Raw genomic sequence first — 18578 nt, 5'->3', positions numbered from 1 at the left:
TTTTCATGCATGGGGCCGCGGGGAGTTTCGCAACTCCTACATCAAGTAACTCTGCTTCTAACGGCATCACCCTTGTTTGTGCCTTTCTCGCAGGCAACTACAGCAGCGTGTCCAAGAAGCTCATGGTAAGTCCAGTTTGGCTTGCTCTGATGAGGTTCAAACAGTAGTCAACTGTTCGATTGCCTCTGGAGAGGGCAGTTTTGGGGGTTGCCTGAAGGCGTTGTTTGTACAGAGACTGGAGACGACGTAGTACAGGATCTCCTGAGGCCAATGCGATGTGGATGCTGTTTACCTGTAGCATTTTTTATCAATATTTTGTGTTAATGCAAGTTGAGTCATACAAATTTATGCTACTATTATTAAAAAATTAGTCCACCTCATCTCTGTGTGGAAATGAGATTACGCCATCAAGAGGTGACGTATTGGCTATGGGGGAAGCAAAGGGAGTGAAACATTAAGCTTGGTAACTCAATCTGTTTGTGTTTTTTTTTTTTTCTGTGCTTAGAAATTGAAAATTATAGAATTAGCCAACCGTGCTAACATTAGTAAGGAGGTTGGATTTTATGCAGCTTAGTAGTGGTGAAGTTTTTTATTGGACCACTTACAAGGAGAAACGTTGATATGTGAAGATTGATTTCAAATTGACATTAGTTCATTTCAAGTTGTAACAATATTTTTTTTTTACTTGTATGAAGTAGCGCATGCATAAATTGACTCATTAAATATGCAAAAGAAATAAATGGAGTATTTTGTCTAGTTTCAATGTCCCGTAATTCCTATTTTTAGCGTAATGAAGTTACTGCTTATAGGGCCGGTTAAAATGGGTTGAAACCTGTTTTGGTGTCGACTTCTGTAGGGCCTTTTTTTTTTTTTACCGGAACTGGTGCATATTAGTTTAGCGTCGTGCAGACCAGTGCAGAGGGCTACTGGGAATATCAGTTACCGTATTTATTCGAATATAGGACGACCTTTTTTTTTCCGAAAATGTGCTTAAAAATTGAGGGTCGACCTATAATCGTGACCAAAGAACCTCGACCTATAGTCGTGATCAAAAATGGCGAGCGCACCGAGCGATCCGTTTCTCCATCACGCCCGGCGCTCCTCAATTTGAGACGGCAGCGCGGAGCATCTAGAACAGACAGGCAAGAAAATAAAGGAAAAAATAACAAAACAATCAGCGTAAGAAAACCACCCACAGTCACTGCCGGCTATCGCGCATTACCTGCGGCCGAACCGGACACGAGCCATGGAGCGAGCTTACGTACTGGCTAGAGAGCCAGATTGGCTTGGCTTGGTGTCTTTGGCTTGGCTAGGTGACTTTCGCCACCTAGCGTAGCCACCTCGTGAACGGAACGGCGTTGCCTGTTTCGCTCACTGTCTCTGCTATCTCCCGTTCTCCGTTTCATGCGCTTTCTTTGTGTTTGCTTCACGTAAATGCTAACGTGCATCACGTAAATGCTAACCGCATCACGTAAATGCTAACGTGCATTTAACGCACTGGAAAATGTGTTTTATTGTTGGACCGTATGACGTCATTCTTGCTCATAACACGTCACTGTGGCGCGAAATTTGAAAGTTCTTAAATACTTCTTGCTTGTTTTTCGTTAAAAAAACGTCTTTTGTGGCTGTAATGGAGCCGAGTGAGATACTGAATCCTAGTTCTTTCAAATTAAACGAAGTTGTATTTTCTCTTCATGGCTCCTTTAAAGAACAAGCAGAAAACGAAGTGAACGAGTAAGACAGGCAGACCATCTCAGTAGTGACCCCTCTTCCCCTTCACTCTTATTCACAGGCGAGCATGGGCTTCACGCCAGGCAGCGGCCTGGGCAAGCAGGGCCAGGGCATGCGCGACATCATCCCCACCTCGAAGCAGCGCGGCCGCCGGGGTCTGGGTCTCTCCATGGAGGGGCTCGAGCCGCGCTCCGACATCACCTGGGACTTCAGCGACGAGAAGGTGGGTGGTTGGGGGGCACACGCTCCTCTGTGCTCTTCTGGCCGCTTGCTTTTGGACCCCGCGCATCTTTCTGACACGGGAGTATTTCTTCATAAACTTAAGGGGGGACATTGGTCTTGAGGTCATTTTTGTTATTTTTTTTAACCTATGTGCTTTAGATTTGCACTTTGTGTGTATTTTAACATCCTGAGCACAAATATGCAGTCAGTTTTCGTCTACGGGGTGTAAGTTTAGAGTTGTGCAACATGTTATGTCACTCCGTTTCGGGCAATTTTTTCATTATGTACAAATGAAATACTCAAATAGCTTTTATCCCTTTGTGCTCTGGAAGGACCAGGGAGTGCAACTGTACCACTGCAGTAATTTTAGCATGGTTTCTGCAAATGCTGTAAAATTCGTAAATGTCAGGTCATCAATTACCAATTTTTTTTGTAAAAATAACTGCATAAAATCTTGTGCCAGCAAAAAAAAAATTCTGTACTTTTGTGATTTTATTGCACTGTTTAGTTCATAAGCTTTCGAATGCCGCAAAAATGTAAATCGAACCAGTACATCATAAGATATTGTACCCGACAGCTGACTTCGTGTGGGAATAAAATTGGTTCTGAGAAAACAGGGCACAACGTTTGGAAACATAGGCAGAAATGGTCATTTAGGTGACTTCAAAGGGCGACAGCTTTGTGAATACTTGTGATACAGCTATGATATTTTGCACGTGCATTCTTTGGGACCTGTAGAGTTCAAATAAAGTCAATACAGAAAATCAACTTTTTGCAAATTTTTGGTCTTCAAGACCACTGACCCCTTTTAACCAGGAAGCCGCTCTGTCTGTCTGTAATGCTTGGTGTGTCGTGCTACTGACGGATACGAGAAGTGGTTTAATAAAAGGCATAAGTCCTTTGTATCTTAGTATCGCCACTTATATTTCCCCTGGAAAGATGTCTTCTCAGCAAGACACTTTTGCCCAGCAGTGAAAGTCGACTCTTGATAAACATGATCTAGGGATATGTGCACTCTTTTGGAGGTGTTTACTAGAAGGCCTTAGGGACTTCACATTTTGAGGTAAGGCTGATTATTGCCCCCTTGGAAAGGTGTCTTGCTGGCAATGCATTTGCGTATGGCAGTGAATGGGACTTTAAATGGGGCTTGTTGTGTAGTGCTCTGTCAAGGGTACATAATAAAACACCCCAGGACTTCCCTGCTTTGGTATCAGTCCGGTTATATTGCCCGAATAGAAAAGTGATCTAATCTGGGCGCCTGCGCACATTGGACTCTCAAGGAACGAGATTGCCCATCTCGCAGCTCGAGAATCGACCGACCAAGCACCTGAAGAAGAAGATCTGCGTCCGCTTCCTCTAATCTCGTTTCATGAGATTACCACGCACTATCGGCTACAAAGACAAACGTACGCCCCACCGCACAAGCAACTACCCAAGGGCCACGATAGAATACTTCGTGCCCTGCAAACTAATACTTAGCCCCACCCTAGCAGAAACCACTACATAGCCCCCACCCTGTGTCCCCGTTTGTGCCGCTTCTGCGGGGAATTTGGAACACTTTCTCATATGGTCGGTGGCTGTACACAAAGCCCACTTGACCCGCCCAATCCCTTCCACACTTATGAGCTTTGGGAGAGCGCCTTGGCCAGCTCTTCCCCCGACGTCCAGCGCAAGCTGGTGGAAAGGGCAGAAGACGCGGCCCGTGCCAATGGACTCCTAGAAGGAGGAGGCCACCCTAAAGACTCTTTACTAGGAAACAATTGCAGTGAAGTTGACTTAAAGGAGTACTGACACGAAATTTCTCGCTTTCAGTTTTTATGCTGTAAAGAATACCTATTGGCCCAGTAATTACGAAAATCGAACCGAAAGCCGTCAGCCGCCAACACAGAATTAATTAATTATAGCATGTTTATTGCAACCAGTTTCAAATTTGGTCGCCGCGCGGGAAAATGGCTGTTCGAAGGCCAGCCTGCTAGCGGGCCAGCCTTACGTCACGGTCTCACCCGTGACGTCAGGGACGTTCGCCGCAGCGTCTGCTAGGATTGCACATGGTCAGCACTCGCCCGCGCAGTCGACATGTCGCCTGAATCATCAGACTCAGATGAGTCGCTGCCACCCGACAGACAGAACAACTTTGTTTGGCCAGGCGATTAGGCTGGCAATGTCTTCGCCGTCGTCCGTTTTTTTAATATCACTGCGGCTCGAACCGGCGCAGACTGTGATAGCAACAGCTTGTCGCCACTCTTCTTATCAATCTGATCGTGCAAAAGAAGTTCCACATGCGAGAAAGTAGATGTTAGTGTGTTGAAAAATTGTGCTAGGGGTTGTTATCAGCGCTGAATTTAAAAGTGGCGTTCAGATATTTGCCGCGATGGTAAGCCTACGCTGACCGGCAGCGGAGCTTCGGCCCTCCGACCCATCACTGCCGGCACCGCGGTGCGGCGAGCGGCCAAAAGATGGCGCCACCTGCGCGAGCCCGCTGGCTTGGGCGACAGTTCTTGCGGCCGCCGCCGCGCACTAACTCAGTCCACGTTTAGCGCTGCATGTCGTCGTGTGGAAAATAATGCATCTTGGTGTCGTCGTCGATTTGCTCGGACAGGCTTCCACGAGCAGTACTTCGCATTCCGCGAGCTTGCCATAGCACAACTCTGGCAAGCTCGGCGACGCGCACCGCACGGTGCCGGCAGCGCGCAGTTTTCGGCACCAGTACAAGGGAACACCATGCGCCGGCCACGAACTGAGGAGCAAAGACGTCAAACACGCAAAGTTTACAAGCATTGCTCACACAGCTACGCCCACGTCTCCTGCCCAAACGAATACCTCCGACAACAGCAGCGCAGGATATTGTTTCCGGTTCTGAAAATGACTATATGACGTCACCCTGAACCGGCCAGACACACAGGCCAATGTTTCGTCACGCCGAAAGCGATTTCGCTAGTGCTGCCGATTTGTGGAAGCTCGCGGCCTGGACAATCAAAATCGATTTTAGATGTGATTGCGGCCTCGGATCGCTGCAAAAATTTTTGTGAGGCATCTGTACAAACTACTGAAGCCAATTATATCATTTTTTAGGCATCAAAATTTGGTGTCAGTACTCCTTTAAGGGGAACACTGCTCTTAAAACAGCTTCCTTTAATTTTTTTCGTAAGGACGTCAAACACTGGTGGGTGGACGTAGCAGTGCTAGGACAGAGAAAAAAAATGGTTCGTAAACCTTTCACTCGTGAGTTTTTTTTTATTCATTTATGGCTGGTCCTCACTGGTTGCTGTTTTTTTTTTTTTTTTTCATGCTCAATAAGTGGGAAATATATGCTAGCCATGCTTTGCAGGACATGCGAACTTTTTATTCAGGATTACTTTATTCAGTAAAAAAAAGTTGTATGGAATGCAAATAAAACAACACCTAACTGATTACAAAAAAAATTGTGCGCTAATTAAGGTTTCCAGATCTATGGAAAAGCTTTTAGCGTGATATCCTTTAAAACGACGCGCTACACAAAGCTGCAGCCGGCAGCTTACACACAGGTAGCGAGGCTATCTTCACAGCTTTCTTCGCATTTGCCTTGCCATGGCCTACGTTGCCGTGCTGGTGCAACAAGACGAAGTGACATGGGTAAACAAATATGGGATTCACCTGTTGTCTGAAATTAACCTGAGAGGATCTAGATATGTGCATCTGTGACTTTTGAGTAGATGGCATGACATGCACACAATAGTGTTTTTACACCGGGTTGTAGGAGGGGGGGTTGGGGGGGTGAGTTCGTTAAGGGGGGACACTGGTCTTGAGGACCAACAATTTGCAAAAAAATCAATTTTCTGTAATAATTTTATTTGCAATCTACAGCTCCCAAAGAATGTACCTGCAAAATATTATAGCTGTACCATAGGTATTTACAAAGCTGTCACCATTTGAAGTTGCCTAAATGTCCATTTTTCCCTGCATTTCCGAACTTCGTGCCTTGTTTTCTCAAAACCAGTTTTTTTCCCATGAGGTCAACTGTCGGGTACAATATCTTGGGATGTACTGGTCAGATTTGCGTCATTCTTGCTGCATTTGAAAGCTTAAGAACTGAACAGTGCAATAAAACCAGAAAAATATGAAATTTCTTTGTACTAGTACAATTTTTTATGCATTTTGTTTTACGAAAACACTGATAATTGATGACCTGACATTTCATAAGTTTAGAGCAATTGCAGAAACAGTGATAAAATTAGTGCTATAGTATAGTTGCACTCACTGGTCCTTCAAGAGCACAAAGGAACAAGAATTGTTCAAGTATATCATAAGCAGATAATTAAAAAATTGCCCGAAATGGAATGACATAACATGTTGCAAAACTCTGAACTTAAACTATATAGATGAAAACTGACTGCATATTTGTGCTCAGGATGTTAAAACACACTAAATGTGCAAATTTCAAGGAGATTGGTTCAAGAAATAACAAAAATGTCTTCAAGACCAGTGTCCCCCCTTAATGAAGCAGCAACTTGTGTGCTTGGGCGGGGCAGGAAGTGTGCAGGTAGTTGCCCCAATTACTGATGTGAGGTCAGTAGAAGGGTTAAAGTTATATATTGCCGCGAACCATGTATGGGCTTGATTATTTATTGTTTGTTTTTACTGCCGGGCCACGCCCGGCTGTGTTATCTGCGTTCCAAGCAAAGCGCGTCTTCCATTCTTTATTTTTATGCCGCACGGGCTAACACATTCAGATAAGCAAACTGTTTCGCCCTAACGTCGCTAGCCCAGAATAGTCGTCTGTGATCTACAATGTTCTGGATGTGAATCGACGCTAACAGAAACACTCGTGCCGAAAGGTAAAAAGCCTGCAGTGCAGACGCCGTGGCATTCGATTCTGCGACGCTCGCCGATGCAAGTCACTTTGTTGACCGCTGCTTTGCCGCCTCTGTATTCTTTTGAGTGGTTAGGGGAGGACAAGTTCGCTCCAATAAACTTGCTTCTCCATCAAGACAACTGCGTTGTCCTTGGCTTCGTGACAATATGAAAGATTGGGGGCCCTGTGGGAAAGCAAAGGAGCGAAAAGGGGAGAGGCAAACACGGTCAAGAAGGTACGCATGTTCCCCTGGAATGTTCGCAATGCTAGGGAGCAGTATCTCTGATGACCATTTGGCAGTCCACTGCAAAGCACAGAGTTTCTCACAATAATAACTACAGGGGAAACGCTTTGATGGGAATGATGGCCGGTTGTTCTGGATCCGGATTGCGTAGGATCGAAACGGGCCTCTGGCTATGCAAATTGTGTTTCATGACAAAAAAAAAAAACTCCGATTGCCCCATTCTCCGTTTGTAAATTACATGACGAACAAGAAAGTTAGTGACGAGAAACTGGTTTTGTACGAAATAAAACGGCGCGTTTAAATAAAAAGCAGACGGGGAGTCGAGGAGGTTTGTGGAGCAGGTTTGCCATTTGCCGCCAACTACAGCAAGACGCGGACTTTTTTAAAAACTACTTGTAAAAGTTTCGGCGCTGGTGGTTTGTAATAGGAAGAGAAAAGTTTTGTGCTCATAAAAAAAAAAAAAAAAAAAAGAAACTGATTACCTTTGGAGAAGTTATTCTTGCCTGAATTAGTGACATTCATCAAGCTGCGTTCCTATCAGCCGCCGGTACTGCTGGTCTACGCCATAGGAGCCGGCATTCGCATGGAAGGTGTGGCTGTTCCAAGCGATTCGCAACCGTCGTCAGCTTAGACAAGACATTGCTGTGCCGAATGAGCAGCGCCGCAACTCCTAATTCGCAGACAACTTCGCCGCACAGAGTGCCATCATTTGTGTTTTCGTGCTTGCTGTGCCGGCAATGAATTGATAACCCACCCAATTTGCAACGCTGGTTATAAAACATTCCACTCAGGGCGGCGTCAGTGCGCGCGCGGCATGCAGTTCAAGGAGAAACGTATTTTTGATCGCTTCTTCCAGCACCTCGCGTAGGCAAATGCATTCATGCAAATCCAAAACGAAAGCAAAACTGCCTGCAATTTGTAGTAACTTGCGCAAGCCATCGAGCGCCAATCTGAATCCAGAACTACCCATCACCTTCATTGAGGCAGACGATCGCAGCGCCAGATTCCTCTCTAGTTGTTATTGTGTGAAACTCTATGCTGCCAAGGGGTCCTCACTAGGCATGCCTGGGGCTGGCCTTACCCTCAAAGGTGTGCGAACATATGAAACTCTGAATACCTCATGTGCAGTCTTGATTCGATCGGCACCGTAGTTGTGATCATTTGAAACTTAGAAATTTTTGAATGTTTTCTGAAAAAGCGAAAAATAGAGCCGTAAATGCTACAGACATGCAAATTTTCAATCTTTACCACACGGTTGATGATGATGATTGATGATTTCTATTGGTTTCCCCTTTGTATCGGGGTGATGACATGTCATCTTGCCTGGGGTATGGGGATGGCTTTCCCGCGTGACGTCTAAGCTGCGCAAGAAAGTCCAACAAGTGCAACCATTGTGCAAAACAACTAATTCTGGTGTATGTTAGCTGCAGTTGAATGCTAGTTGAGGTAAATTTATAAGCTGAAGCCACCTCTACTTACAGGCAATGCCATGAGTGAGGAATTGAGACGTTAGTTGATGGCTTGTAGTAAGGTTGTGCAAGCCGATAGCATGCCTAGCCTCTTTTCTATGACTGGAGGGACATGTTAGGTATCCCTCCTGCATTCACAGCATGTTGAGGAACCTCTATTCATTCCAAGCAATGCATGCAGAATATATGTTCCACTGCTTAGGCATATTCTCCTAACTGTTTATTTTAATGTGTGTACGATTTCCTTATGAGTACACGAACACTCCTCATACACGTTGAGTCCTGGCTGCCAAAGTTTTTCTTTTGTATCTGCTTTGGAAGCGGTTTACACACTAAAGTGAAGGTGTTCCTATTCAAAAATATTCTGTTTAATTTGCAGGCAGTTCCTACTACTCGTATTTAAAAATATGCGATTTCATTTGCGGTCAATTTTTATTATTGCTATTCAGAAATATCTGATTCAAGTTGCTGTCAGATTTTACTACTGCATTTCATTCGCAGTCTTTGAAGTTTTGCATATATGCGCTCCCGTACTTGAAATTGAAAGCTAAGAAAAATGAGCGGAACAAAAGAAATACAAAAACAAGAAACAAAGCCTGCCTGTAGTATATCACCTTCTAGGTCACCTGGCACTTGTGCAAAAGTATTGGCGAAGGTCCTCCAATGTCTGTTCGTTGCTTTGGAGTCGTGCCCACATTTGCTCCGCTGATAGGGCCCTGTCGTGGGTTGTCTTGGTGGTGGTGCATGCAGATCGACGTGGTCGAGCCCCTGGACTGGATACCCGAGTGCCAAGAGGACCCGCCGACCATCAAGACCCTCCGCGAGTGGACCCTGGAGGGAAAGGTGATGACGGCTCCATTTGTAGAGCCCCTAGCCCTGTTGCTCAGTCTAAGAAACGCCTCGTAGCTTGGCTTCTTTCTACAGCCGCGTTCGTATATCAGCTTCACGGGACCGGCCTCGCTGATATGTCCATGCTGTATTTTGGTTGGTATCCTGTTTCGTAGTTGTTGTTTGTTTTGGGTGACAAGAAACGCGTGGAAGGTGCGCATTCGCGAGAAGAAGGAAGATGAAGCTTCGTAATGCAGCTTTAGCATGCAATACCTGCCCCACGCATGCTCTTTGCTGCGTGCGCCCTGGTGAGTGTTTCTATACTGATTTGATTACCAGAAACCCTGCGGTGTACACCACGCAACGCAATTATGCATGCTGGATTTGACGGTGGTTGGCCGTGGTGGCAGGACTTGTGCTGGAAACTGGGCTGGTTTAATTAAGGGGCAGACTGGTTTTAGAGCTATTTTTTATGTTTACATACCAATTGTAATGGAACTGGCAAAACGTTATGGAGTGTTTTGCTCCGATTTGAAATCAGCAATTCGATTTTTGGCAAGTTCATTATTTTTTTAGACAATGATTAATCGGCATATTTTGGGCCGCAATTACAGAATAACCACTTCATATAGAAAGGGGATTACCGCGTGGCTAGGCAGACAAATAACTAAAGAGTACAACGCTGGAAGAAGTTTTTCGATTGAGCTATTTTTGGTCGTTTTACAAGACACTGAACTTCACTCCTTCCACGCTGTGCCAGAAATGGCTCCCAGGCGTTTTCAATTGAACACAATTAGAATTTTCCAATGCCTCCATTTGAAAAATCTGTTTTCAACATTGTATTCTCCACACATTTAGGTATCAAAAGCAAAATACATTACAGCCGTACCTGCTCTGGGTGCCGAGATATCCGAGGGCGAAATACTAGCTTAGCGTTGCAAGAAAGGCGCCGTTTCACTGTCGAATTCTGCGCAAACTGAACTGTAGAGCGCGCTTTGAAATGCTTTTTACGATGAAATATGGTGCCTTAAGATGAGGAAATTCGCAGACTGATATAAAAATGGCTGTGGATGCTGCGAATGCCATTTTCCAGAAAATGATTTTTTGTCCGTTTTTCGGCCCCAAAAAACTTAACTTAAAAATTTCAAGTAAACTCTGTGAAACTTGCAGATTTGCTGCTTTTCCCCCACCGATTTCAAATATGGCAGTATTTTTTTGTTGGTCAATTAGTTCCTGAGATAATTAGAGGCAATTAACCATTTTTGGAGGAACAATAGACAAAACAGTGTTGGTCATAAAACTGTAGTGTTTACATTTTCCAACACTATGAACCCTGGTGAGTGCAATAAAAGAATCGTTTTTGTTTTATGCATCGCTTGGAACTAATTTTAAAGCTCATTAAACCTTGGTGGCACCTGTGGCAAGGAACCATTTTGAGTGCCCATTTCAAGCACTGTTCAATGAGCTGTAAAATTAGTTCCAAGCGATGCATAAAAAAACCATTCTCTTATCCCAGGCAGCACAGGACTGTTCGGCATAAAACAGGCCGGGGTACTTTGGCCGGTGATTTTCTGTCCGGCCGTTTTCCGGCAGCCATGTTCGGCCCATGTCCAAATGTGGGCCTTTTGGCCGTATACGGCCGTACTCCCATGGCTGTCCAACGGCCAGTGTCCGTCGGCCAGTCGACCGGCTTACGGCCATACGGCCAGATTCCAGCCGTAGGGCTCCGGCCATTCCAAAGCCACCCGTGTACGGCCGAAGTACGGCCGCCGGAGGACAGCTGAGATACGGTCGTCGGACTCCAGCCGGACTAAAGCTGCCGGAAATACGGCCGTGCTACGGGCATTGGAGTTCAGCCACAGTACGTTAACTGTACGGTGGCCGGTCACTGCATGTCGCGCAAGCAGATGACTCATTCGCGCAGTGCAGAAGCAGCACAAACCCACCATTTTGGGTCCAATGCAGCCACATCAAAGTAAGCTCGCGCGCAACCACCAGCCGTCAAGCTTTCAGTGCAGCTTTGCTTAATTACCAGCCTCAGTTGACAGCAAAATTCGTTTATTAAACAGTGCTCACAAATTGTCGTTCCTTTAATTGCTGTGCCTCTTTTACTGCCGAACACAGAAAATATTCAGTTCTTTGTAGAGCTTGAATAGATGTATTGTCCAGGTCCTGATATCCTCTGTGGGGCGGCTTACCTGTAATAAACGGGGAAAGGAGGTGGAGGGGGGAGGGCGGAGGGCGCATACTTTAGTGGGTTGAATTTCAGAGAGATAAATTGCGCCGCTTTTAGCCAATTTCTTTTAGGGCAATATTTCGGAACACTTTCATGCTATGACTACATAAACTATTTTATCACAGTTGCTTGACCAATTTTGATGTATATAAAACCGGTGTGAATGCCTTTACGAAGCTTTTTGGTTCTCAACAAAACACTCAGGAGCATTTAATATAACTCCTTCACAAAAAAGTATGTCCATTTTTTGCCCATTTTTCTTGCAAAGACATTTTCTACTCGATCAACTTTTCTGATGATCTTGCGCAGGGCTGATCCTAAGAAGGAGCGAACAGGTACTTTCATTTTCAATCTATTTTAATGTTGTTTTCATGAGTTACGTCCAGACCACTTAATAGTACAAAAGAACTTAATTTTCTTCTAATGTCATACTACGTTTCAAAATTTCTAGACGCGTTGCGAATGACGCCCTGCTTCAGGCGGCTGCAGTTGTATCCCTCTGTGTTCACGCAAGGAAAGGCGTAAAATTAGAGTTACATAATTTGTTTCAAACCAATAACATAGCAATGGTAGCATGCATATAGGTAACCTTGCATACTGCAACAAATAGGGCAATAAATATTTTATTGGTCAAGGTTGAATGCGTAGGGTTCTCAACCTATCGGAGGCAGACTTGCATCTCTGGAAGTTTATTTATTTATTTTTTATTTTTATTTATTTATTTATTTACTTATTTTTATTCATTTATTTATTCATTGTTTTATTTATTTATTTATTTGATGCCTGCTTGCCTTTGCATGCATTACAGAAGGGAGATACATAACACTAAGCATTAAATATGAGACAAAATAACAAAATAACTCTACAAAGCGCGCTGAAAATCGTCAATATAAACAGTTAATGCAATCATACGTGGAAGATATTTACACTGCAGTATTGATGTAAAATAAAATGAATCGCGCAAGGCGTCACCTTTACAGGAAAGTTAATAATTTGCTTTAAGCTAGCAGTCCCACTTTGCGATATGTAGAATGGCGCTTGGACATACTTATCCCCTTCTACTCCACTTTTCGAATGATAGATATTACGAAAAAAGTTCAACCTGTGGTTTCGTCTGTGATCTTCCACGTCCTGCCATTTCAGTTTACTTTTACTTTCTCTCATGCTAAGTTGAGCGTGCCAATTACCTAATACGAATCGCACTGACATAGTATGTTTTCGAGCATATCAACCAGCTCTTTGGTGTAGGGATCCACGAAAACACATGCGTACTCCAAGATTGAGTGCACATGAGTGAAATACGGTTGTTCTTTTCAGTTAGATGGAGGTTCACTGAAATTTCGTTTCAGAAAGCCAAAAACATATGCAGCCGTAACTTTTATGGTGTGAACCTGCCTATTTAACCTCTAACCACTCCCTAAATAAACTCCTAGGTATATATATTCCTCGGCCGTTGTCACAGCAGCATAATTTACGATATACTTATTCAATTGGAATGAAGGTTTTCTTGTAAAGGTGCCGTTAACACACTGTTTAACACCCAAAAACTTTTCTGAATCAGCACACCAGGATATTATTAAATTCGAATAAAGCTGCAGGTATACGGAATCACGTTCATTCGCTATAGTCCGGTAAACTACACAGTACTTTGAACAAAGCTATAGGGCCAATAGTAATAACAATGCAAAAACCGATTCATTCAGTTCATAGGATGAAATGTACTACGCAGAAGGTGATATGGAACACCATCTGTCACCCGGTTCCTTAAATTAGGGTGCAGTGCCGGAAGATATGGGGAGTCGACTCCAGAGAGCCGACAAACCCCACCGAATCCACAGGGCACAGGTGACAAAGGGGGTGGCCGTCTGATGTGCGGCTTTCGCCGACCAGAGCGGCAAGAATGAGAGAGAGCCCTGAACGAAAAACAGCACAAAGACTTATAATTAGACAGGCAAGTTACAAACACAAGCCCGAGGTAACGGATCGATAATAACAGACAACTTAGATGGAATTCAAATACAAGAAACAGTCCAATTAGACAAAATGATACAAACAGGAGCGCTAACAAATGAATATTACGAAGCGTAGCAGTTAACAAAAAAAGAAAACGAACAGTTCGATGCTTATGAGAGACAGAGTCCCAGCATATTCACCAACCGGGCCGGACGATGCACCGCTGTCGGTGGCGATTCGGCTACCTGGGAAGCGCGGCTTCGTTGTAGGCCAGGCCGTCCGGGACGATCACGGTGATTCGAGGCCCGGGAGTACGTTGGAGTCCTCCAGGGAGCGGGTCGCCGATGGTGTGATGCACAAACTGACAGGTGCCGTTGTCACATCACGACTGACAAACGTAGCTGGTTTGCTAGGCACGGCTTTTCTTTTTATAACCGTGCCGGCGCGGAGATGGAGAGCACAACACACAACGCGCCCGCCGCCGTCAGCGAATAACTTCACTCTTCTCCCTTCTAGAATCATCGACGCTCTTTAGCCCTGGCAAGGCCACGCGCACCTCCTCGAAAGTACTGGAAGCTTCGACGAAACCGGAGCGGCGGAGGTTTTATTTTTGTTGTTTTCTCGCCGGCGAGCCGGCGAGTGATCGGGTTACCGTCTCTTCGTTCGAGAAAGCTCCATATTGTCTCGGGGCGAATGGAACTGAACTGAATGAATCGAACGACTGCAAGAAGAATTAGGCGCTGTACAAATGAAATGAAAAATTTATAAGGTACTTTTAGACGTCGTACGCTCGAGTTTGTGACACCACCATTTGCTTTTTTGCAGTCCAAGAATATACAGTCAACCACTTTAAGCTTATCTATTGCAAGAGCCAAATCGTACGTGAACTCAACAATCTTCGTTGAGCAAGAAAATCCTGACAAAATCCATGTTTCCTAGGATGCTGGCAATTATGTTTAATCAAATGAGTCATATCCCAAGAGTAGCTGAGCTCAGCTTCAAACATCGGAACTAAATTAACAGCTAGGCTTCGTCAGTGACAAGGCTCTGTTGTTATCGCAAATTTAAAGTAATTTTTTTTTTCTAAATAGGCAGTCGTAAAATCCCATCAAGTAACATAGTGCAGGGCATGAAGTTGATCCTACCAATGCACGAGCGAGTCTCTTCTACGTTTATCACCAACAACATTGTGCAACATTGCTTGTCGCAGTTTAATTGTAAGCAGAATAACTTGCGCTTTTGCTCGCACTTGCCTTTCTTTGGTGGGGAGTCCTTGACATGGTGGTGGTTTACCTCCTGCGTGGTGGCCGCTTGCTCGACGCCCTTGAAGGCCAGTTATTTTGGTGAACCATCTCCATCTCGGATCGGACATCTCTGCCGTGTCGATGTCTCCAATGCTCTCCATTTCTTGAGGGGGCGAATAGCCTCGAGCTGATGCGTCGACGAAGCCGGCGGCAGAGGCGTGGTAGCGGCGATGACTGGCGAGGCTTAGCTCACCCGTCGGTTTGGCACAGTTTTCTTGTGGCAATAAATGACATTTCACTGGCGAAAAAGGTTCCCTGCTAACGTCCAGTGAGTCCTTGCACCTTGCCCGTTCACCGAGAACACTCATTACTGTTTGACAAACGATTTTCGTTCATTTAAAACGTAGAAACACGAAGCGGATGAAAAACGCGTCCCCGTCGTTCGGCTCACTAACGGCTTTTTCTCCCCCCAGGAAAAAACCGGTCGGTCTCCTTTGTCTGTGCATGAATTCTCGGCGCCCAGGCGCGTGCCGTTGTTCGGCTGTATGGCGTTTTCCGAAAAAATGACGTATAACCAGATAACTTACGTAGGCCGGTCTCCTCTTGAACACCGGTTGCCAAATATTCTTTGGCCATTCGCTTGCCGTAATTTGGCCGAGGACAGCTAACCGAATGAAAAACGTATATTCTGGGGCCGTACGTCAGCCGGTATCCTTCATAACACTGGTTGCCGGATATTCTACCGCCGGACGCGCGGTTCACTGTTGAAACAACGAATGCACAGCGGCCGCGCTCCGGCCGGTCTCCTTTCGAACACCAACTGCCGCAAGAATACGCATATTCTGTGGCCGGTCGCTTGCAGTGCTTCAGCCGATTACCGCTTCCCGAAGAAAAACGGATGCCCTAAGGCCGTACTTCGGCCGTTCTCTTTCTCAACATCGGCAGCCGTAAGAGAACTGAATATCTGTCAGCCGGTTAGCTGCCGTTGTGCGTCCGGACACGGGGGCACGGAAAAATACCGAAGCGCTGGTTGTCGAATGTTGGCCGTTCAACGCATGATCAGTGGCTGCCAAAACCTGGATGCTGGCCGGACATGCCAGAAAGCGGCCATAGACGGGCCGGTCTTCGGGCACACTTTCTGTGCCGCCTGGGATTGCACTCACCAGGGTTTGTAGCACTGGAAAATGGAAAGATTACAGTTTTGTGCTCAACACTGTTCTGTCTATTGTGCCTCTAAAAATGTTTAATTACCTCTAATTATCTGGAAAACTAATTTAGCAACTCAAAAAATAATGCAATATTTGAAATCAGGTGGGGAAAAGCAGCAAGACTGGCAAGTTTCACCGAGTTTGCTTAAAATTTAAAAGAAATAGTTTTAAGAGCCGTGTGACTGTTACTTTAGCTGCGCGACTGTCTTGGTGTTTGTAGAAGGTGGTGAAAAGTCAGGCATGAGGAAAGAAGCTGTTTGTTAACATGCGTTAGCGCAGCTAAAACATTACGTCTGCACGACGACTGTGCAAGCGGGAACTTGGGGAGGGGTTGGGGTTGCAAGCGTGCCTGGTAAACTTGCGTGGGCACGTGGTTTTTGTGTTGCAAACAGGTGGCAGCCAGGGTGGAGTGTGGGATGTATGGCTTTACGCTGCATCGGTTAACCATCCATAGAGGTGATGCATGATAACTAGATGCGAGTTGATAGCAATGCAGGTTCGTTGCAACTTACTGGACAGAGGAAGCTATCACTGGGTGGCCGTGTTGGGGTCCCACATTTTTTAATGACTGAATTGAATGTACGCTGTTTCTGAAAGTCCTCGTGTGTGTTATAGTAGTCTCTGTGGTTGGCAAAGTGGATAGAGCAAAAGCAACGCAAGCTCCTGATGGCTTGTGTGCGTTAGGTTGCGGTAGTGCGATTGTTACATGAGCAACTAACATGCTTGCAAGCTGGTTGCTTGGGTGAGCCGGTGTAACATTTTTTCTTCGTGAAAGCACCAATTACCAACGATGACAACACAAAGCTCTACTCGGAACTGATTTTTCATTTTGAAACAGTTGTGTCTTTCGAAGTAAAAATTCAGGTGCAGTCTACGCCTGTTACAACGGACCCTCTTAATTTGGAAAAAAATGTCTGCTGTAGCCGAAGGATGCGGTATCCGACCGGCGCCTGGAAAAGGCCCAGCGCATGCGGTCAAGTGTGTAAATACGCATGATAAGCCGAGCAAATAAAGCAAGAATATAACTAGGAACAATTATTAACGAGCTACAAAAATCAGTAGTGGCCATCAGAATTAGCCATGCTCTTTTAATCCCTTCGTGACGAGGCAGAATTCCCCGAAACTGTTCGTCAAACAAATCGCTTCACTGCCTGACGTTCTCCCAAAGCGGCTGCCACATTTTTTTACGATTTTAGCATGGGCATCGAAACAGCTGATACGAAATCATCTGACGAAGGACAGCTGGGAAATTGAAAGTTAGACCAGTTGGACTGCGCACGGCCACTGGCAGATTGCCCACAATGTATGGGAACCAACTCCTCTACTTTAGGCATTTCTTACCTTTATCACCTTACGGAATGGGAACGATGCATGCGTGGGAATAATAAAGAACGGATTTCACTGAGCCCGAGTTCTTTCATCATCATCATCATCACCAGCCTATCTACGCCCACTGCAGGGCAAAGACCTCTCCCATTATTCTCCAATTACCTCGGTCCTGTGCCAACTGTGACCAATTTATCCCCGCAAACTTCTTGATCTCATCTGCCCATCTAACTTTCTGCCGCCCCCTGCAACGCTTGCCTTCTTGCAACACTTGCCGAGTTCTTTATTACATAAAAAAAACTGTGACGAGGGCAGACTCGCCTCCGGGTGGACCACTTTGCGTATTCGATAGTTCAATCTCACTGGAGTCGCGTTTATCGGCAGTGGCCTTGTTCTTGACGTTTGAGCAGACAGTCGGCTTAGGCAGGCCTGTACATCTCGTGATGTCACCCTGTTTTTCAGCATCTACGAGTGCGTTAATTACGCTTAATTTATTTGACAGTGAAATCAGCTACCCTGCCGCTCATGCCACTGGTCAGGCGCACATTAAAAAAAAAAAAGAACACTGGCATTGGCTTGGCTTGGCTGCACCAACGACCCGGCTGCCAACAATGGTGCCAGACGTAACGGTTTTCTTGCCAAGGTAAACATAGAAAAAGCATATTGGGTGGCGGCTGCGCAGAAGTCTGCTATAAACATTCAGTCCAAACAATTTTCACCCAAAACTTTGTCTGTTGTAGTCGATAGTCTGTTCTAGCCGGGTCCGTTATGAGTGGAGTGGACTCCATTTAAAATGCATGCGGAACAGACAAACGAACAGAAATGGTCTGTTGTAACCGGAAGTTCGTTGTTGTTGGATCCGCTGTAACGAGCATAGACTATTTGTAGTGCTTTGTGTCGTCGTCTTCTTTCTGTTGAGTCGGTAATTCGCGCTTTCGCGAAGCAAGAATTTGGGTACGTTTTGTGAATTTTTACGTCTCACGTTGGATTAAAGGTGCGTTGTTCAAGTTCATTTCGAAGGACTGCATGCTTTGCAAAGTTCTTGAAACAGAAAGGAGCGGGGAAATGTGAGCGGAAATTGTTCCCCTTGCTTGGTGAAATCTTTCAGTTCATCTGGCTTCTGTTCTTCTTCTTCTTCATCTTCTTCCGCTGACAGAAAAAGCTGACCATTGACGACGAGACGTGCTTCTGCGACGAACAGGTGCTGCAAGACGTTCTCACCTGCAAGGTGAGGCTCCCACTGTTTCACACCTCCAAGAAAATGGAGAAGCTTTGGAAAAGACCCA

General features: G+C 45.4%; 2 protein-coding genes across 4 annotated transcripts in view; one reads left to right on the top strand and one right to left on the bottom strand.

The window, feature by feature from the left end:
• LOC144150011 (cap-specific mRNA (nucleoside-2'-O-)-methyltransferase 1-like) overlaps positions 1 to 18578 on the top strand; it is a 103371-nt gene that overhangs the window by 12105 nt on the left and 72688 nt on the right. For all 3 annotated transcript variants that reach the window (XM_077681786.1, XM_077681785.1, XM_077681784.1), the window contains 4 exons: positions 94 to 125; positions 1793 to 1954; positions 9248 to 9340; positions 18449 to 18520. In XM_077681786.1, coding sequence (XP_077537912.1) covers positions 94 to 125; positions 1793 to 1954; positions 9248 to 9340; positions 18449 to 18520 — 359 coding nt within the window. The remainder of the gene's footprint in view (positions 1 to 93; positions 126 to 1792; positions 1955 to 9247; positions 9341 to 18448; positions 18521 to 18578) is intronic.
• LOC144150010 (cap-specific mRNA (nucleoside-2'-O-)-methyltransferase 1-like) overlaps positions 1 to 18578 on the bottom strand; it is a 267529-nt gene that overhangs the window by 177814 nt on the left and 71137 nt on the right. The window lies entirely within an intron of this gene.

Source organism: Haemaphysalis longicornis, unplaced genomic scaffold (genome assembly GCF_048455015.1).
Source record: "Haemaphysalis longicornis isolate Haplotype H1 unplaced genomic scaffold, Haemaphysalis longicornis Haplotype H1 scaffold_8, whole genome shotgun sequence".
NCBI classification, from domain to species: Eukaryota; Metazoa; Arthropoda; class Arachnida; order Ixodida; family Ixodidae; genus Haemaphysalis; species Haemaphysalis longicornis.
This window is presented reverse-complemented; position numbering and strand designations above follow the sequence as displayed.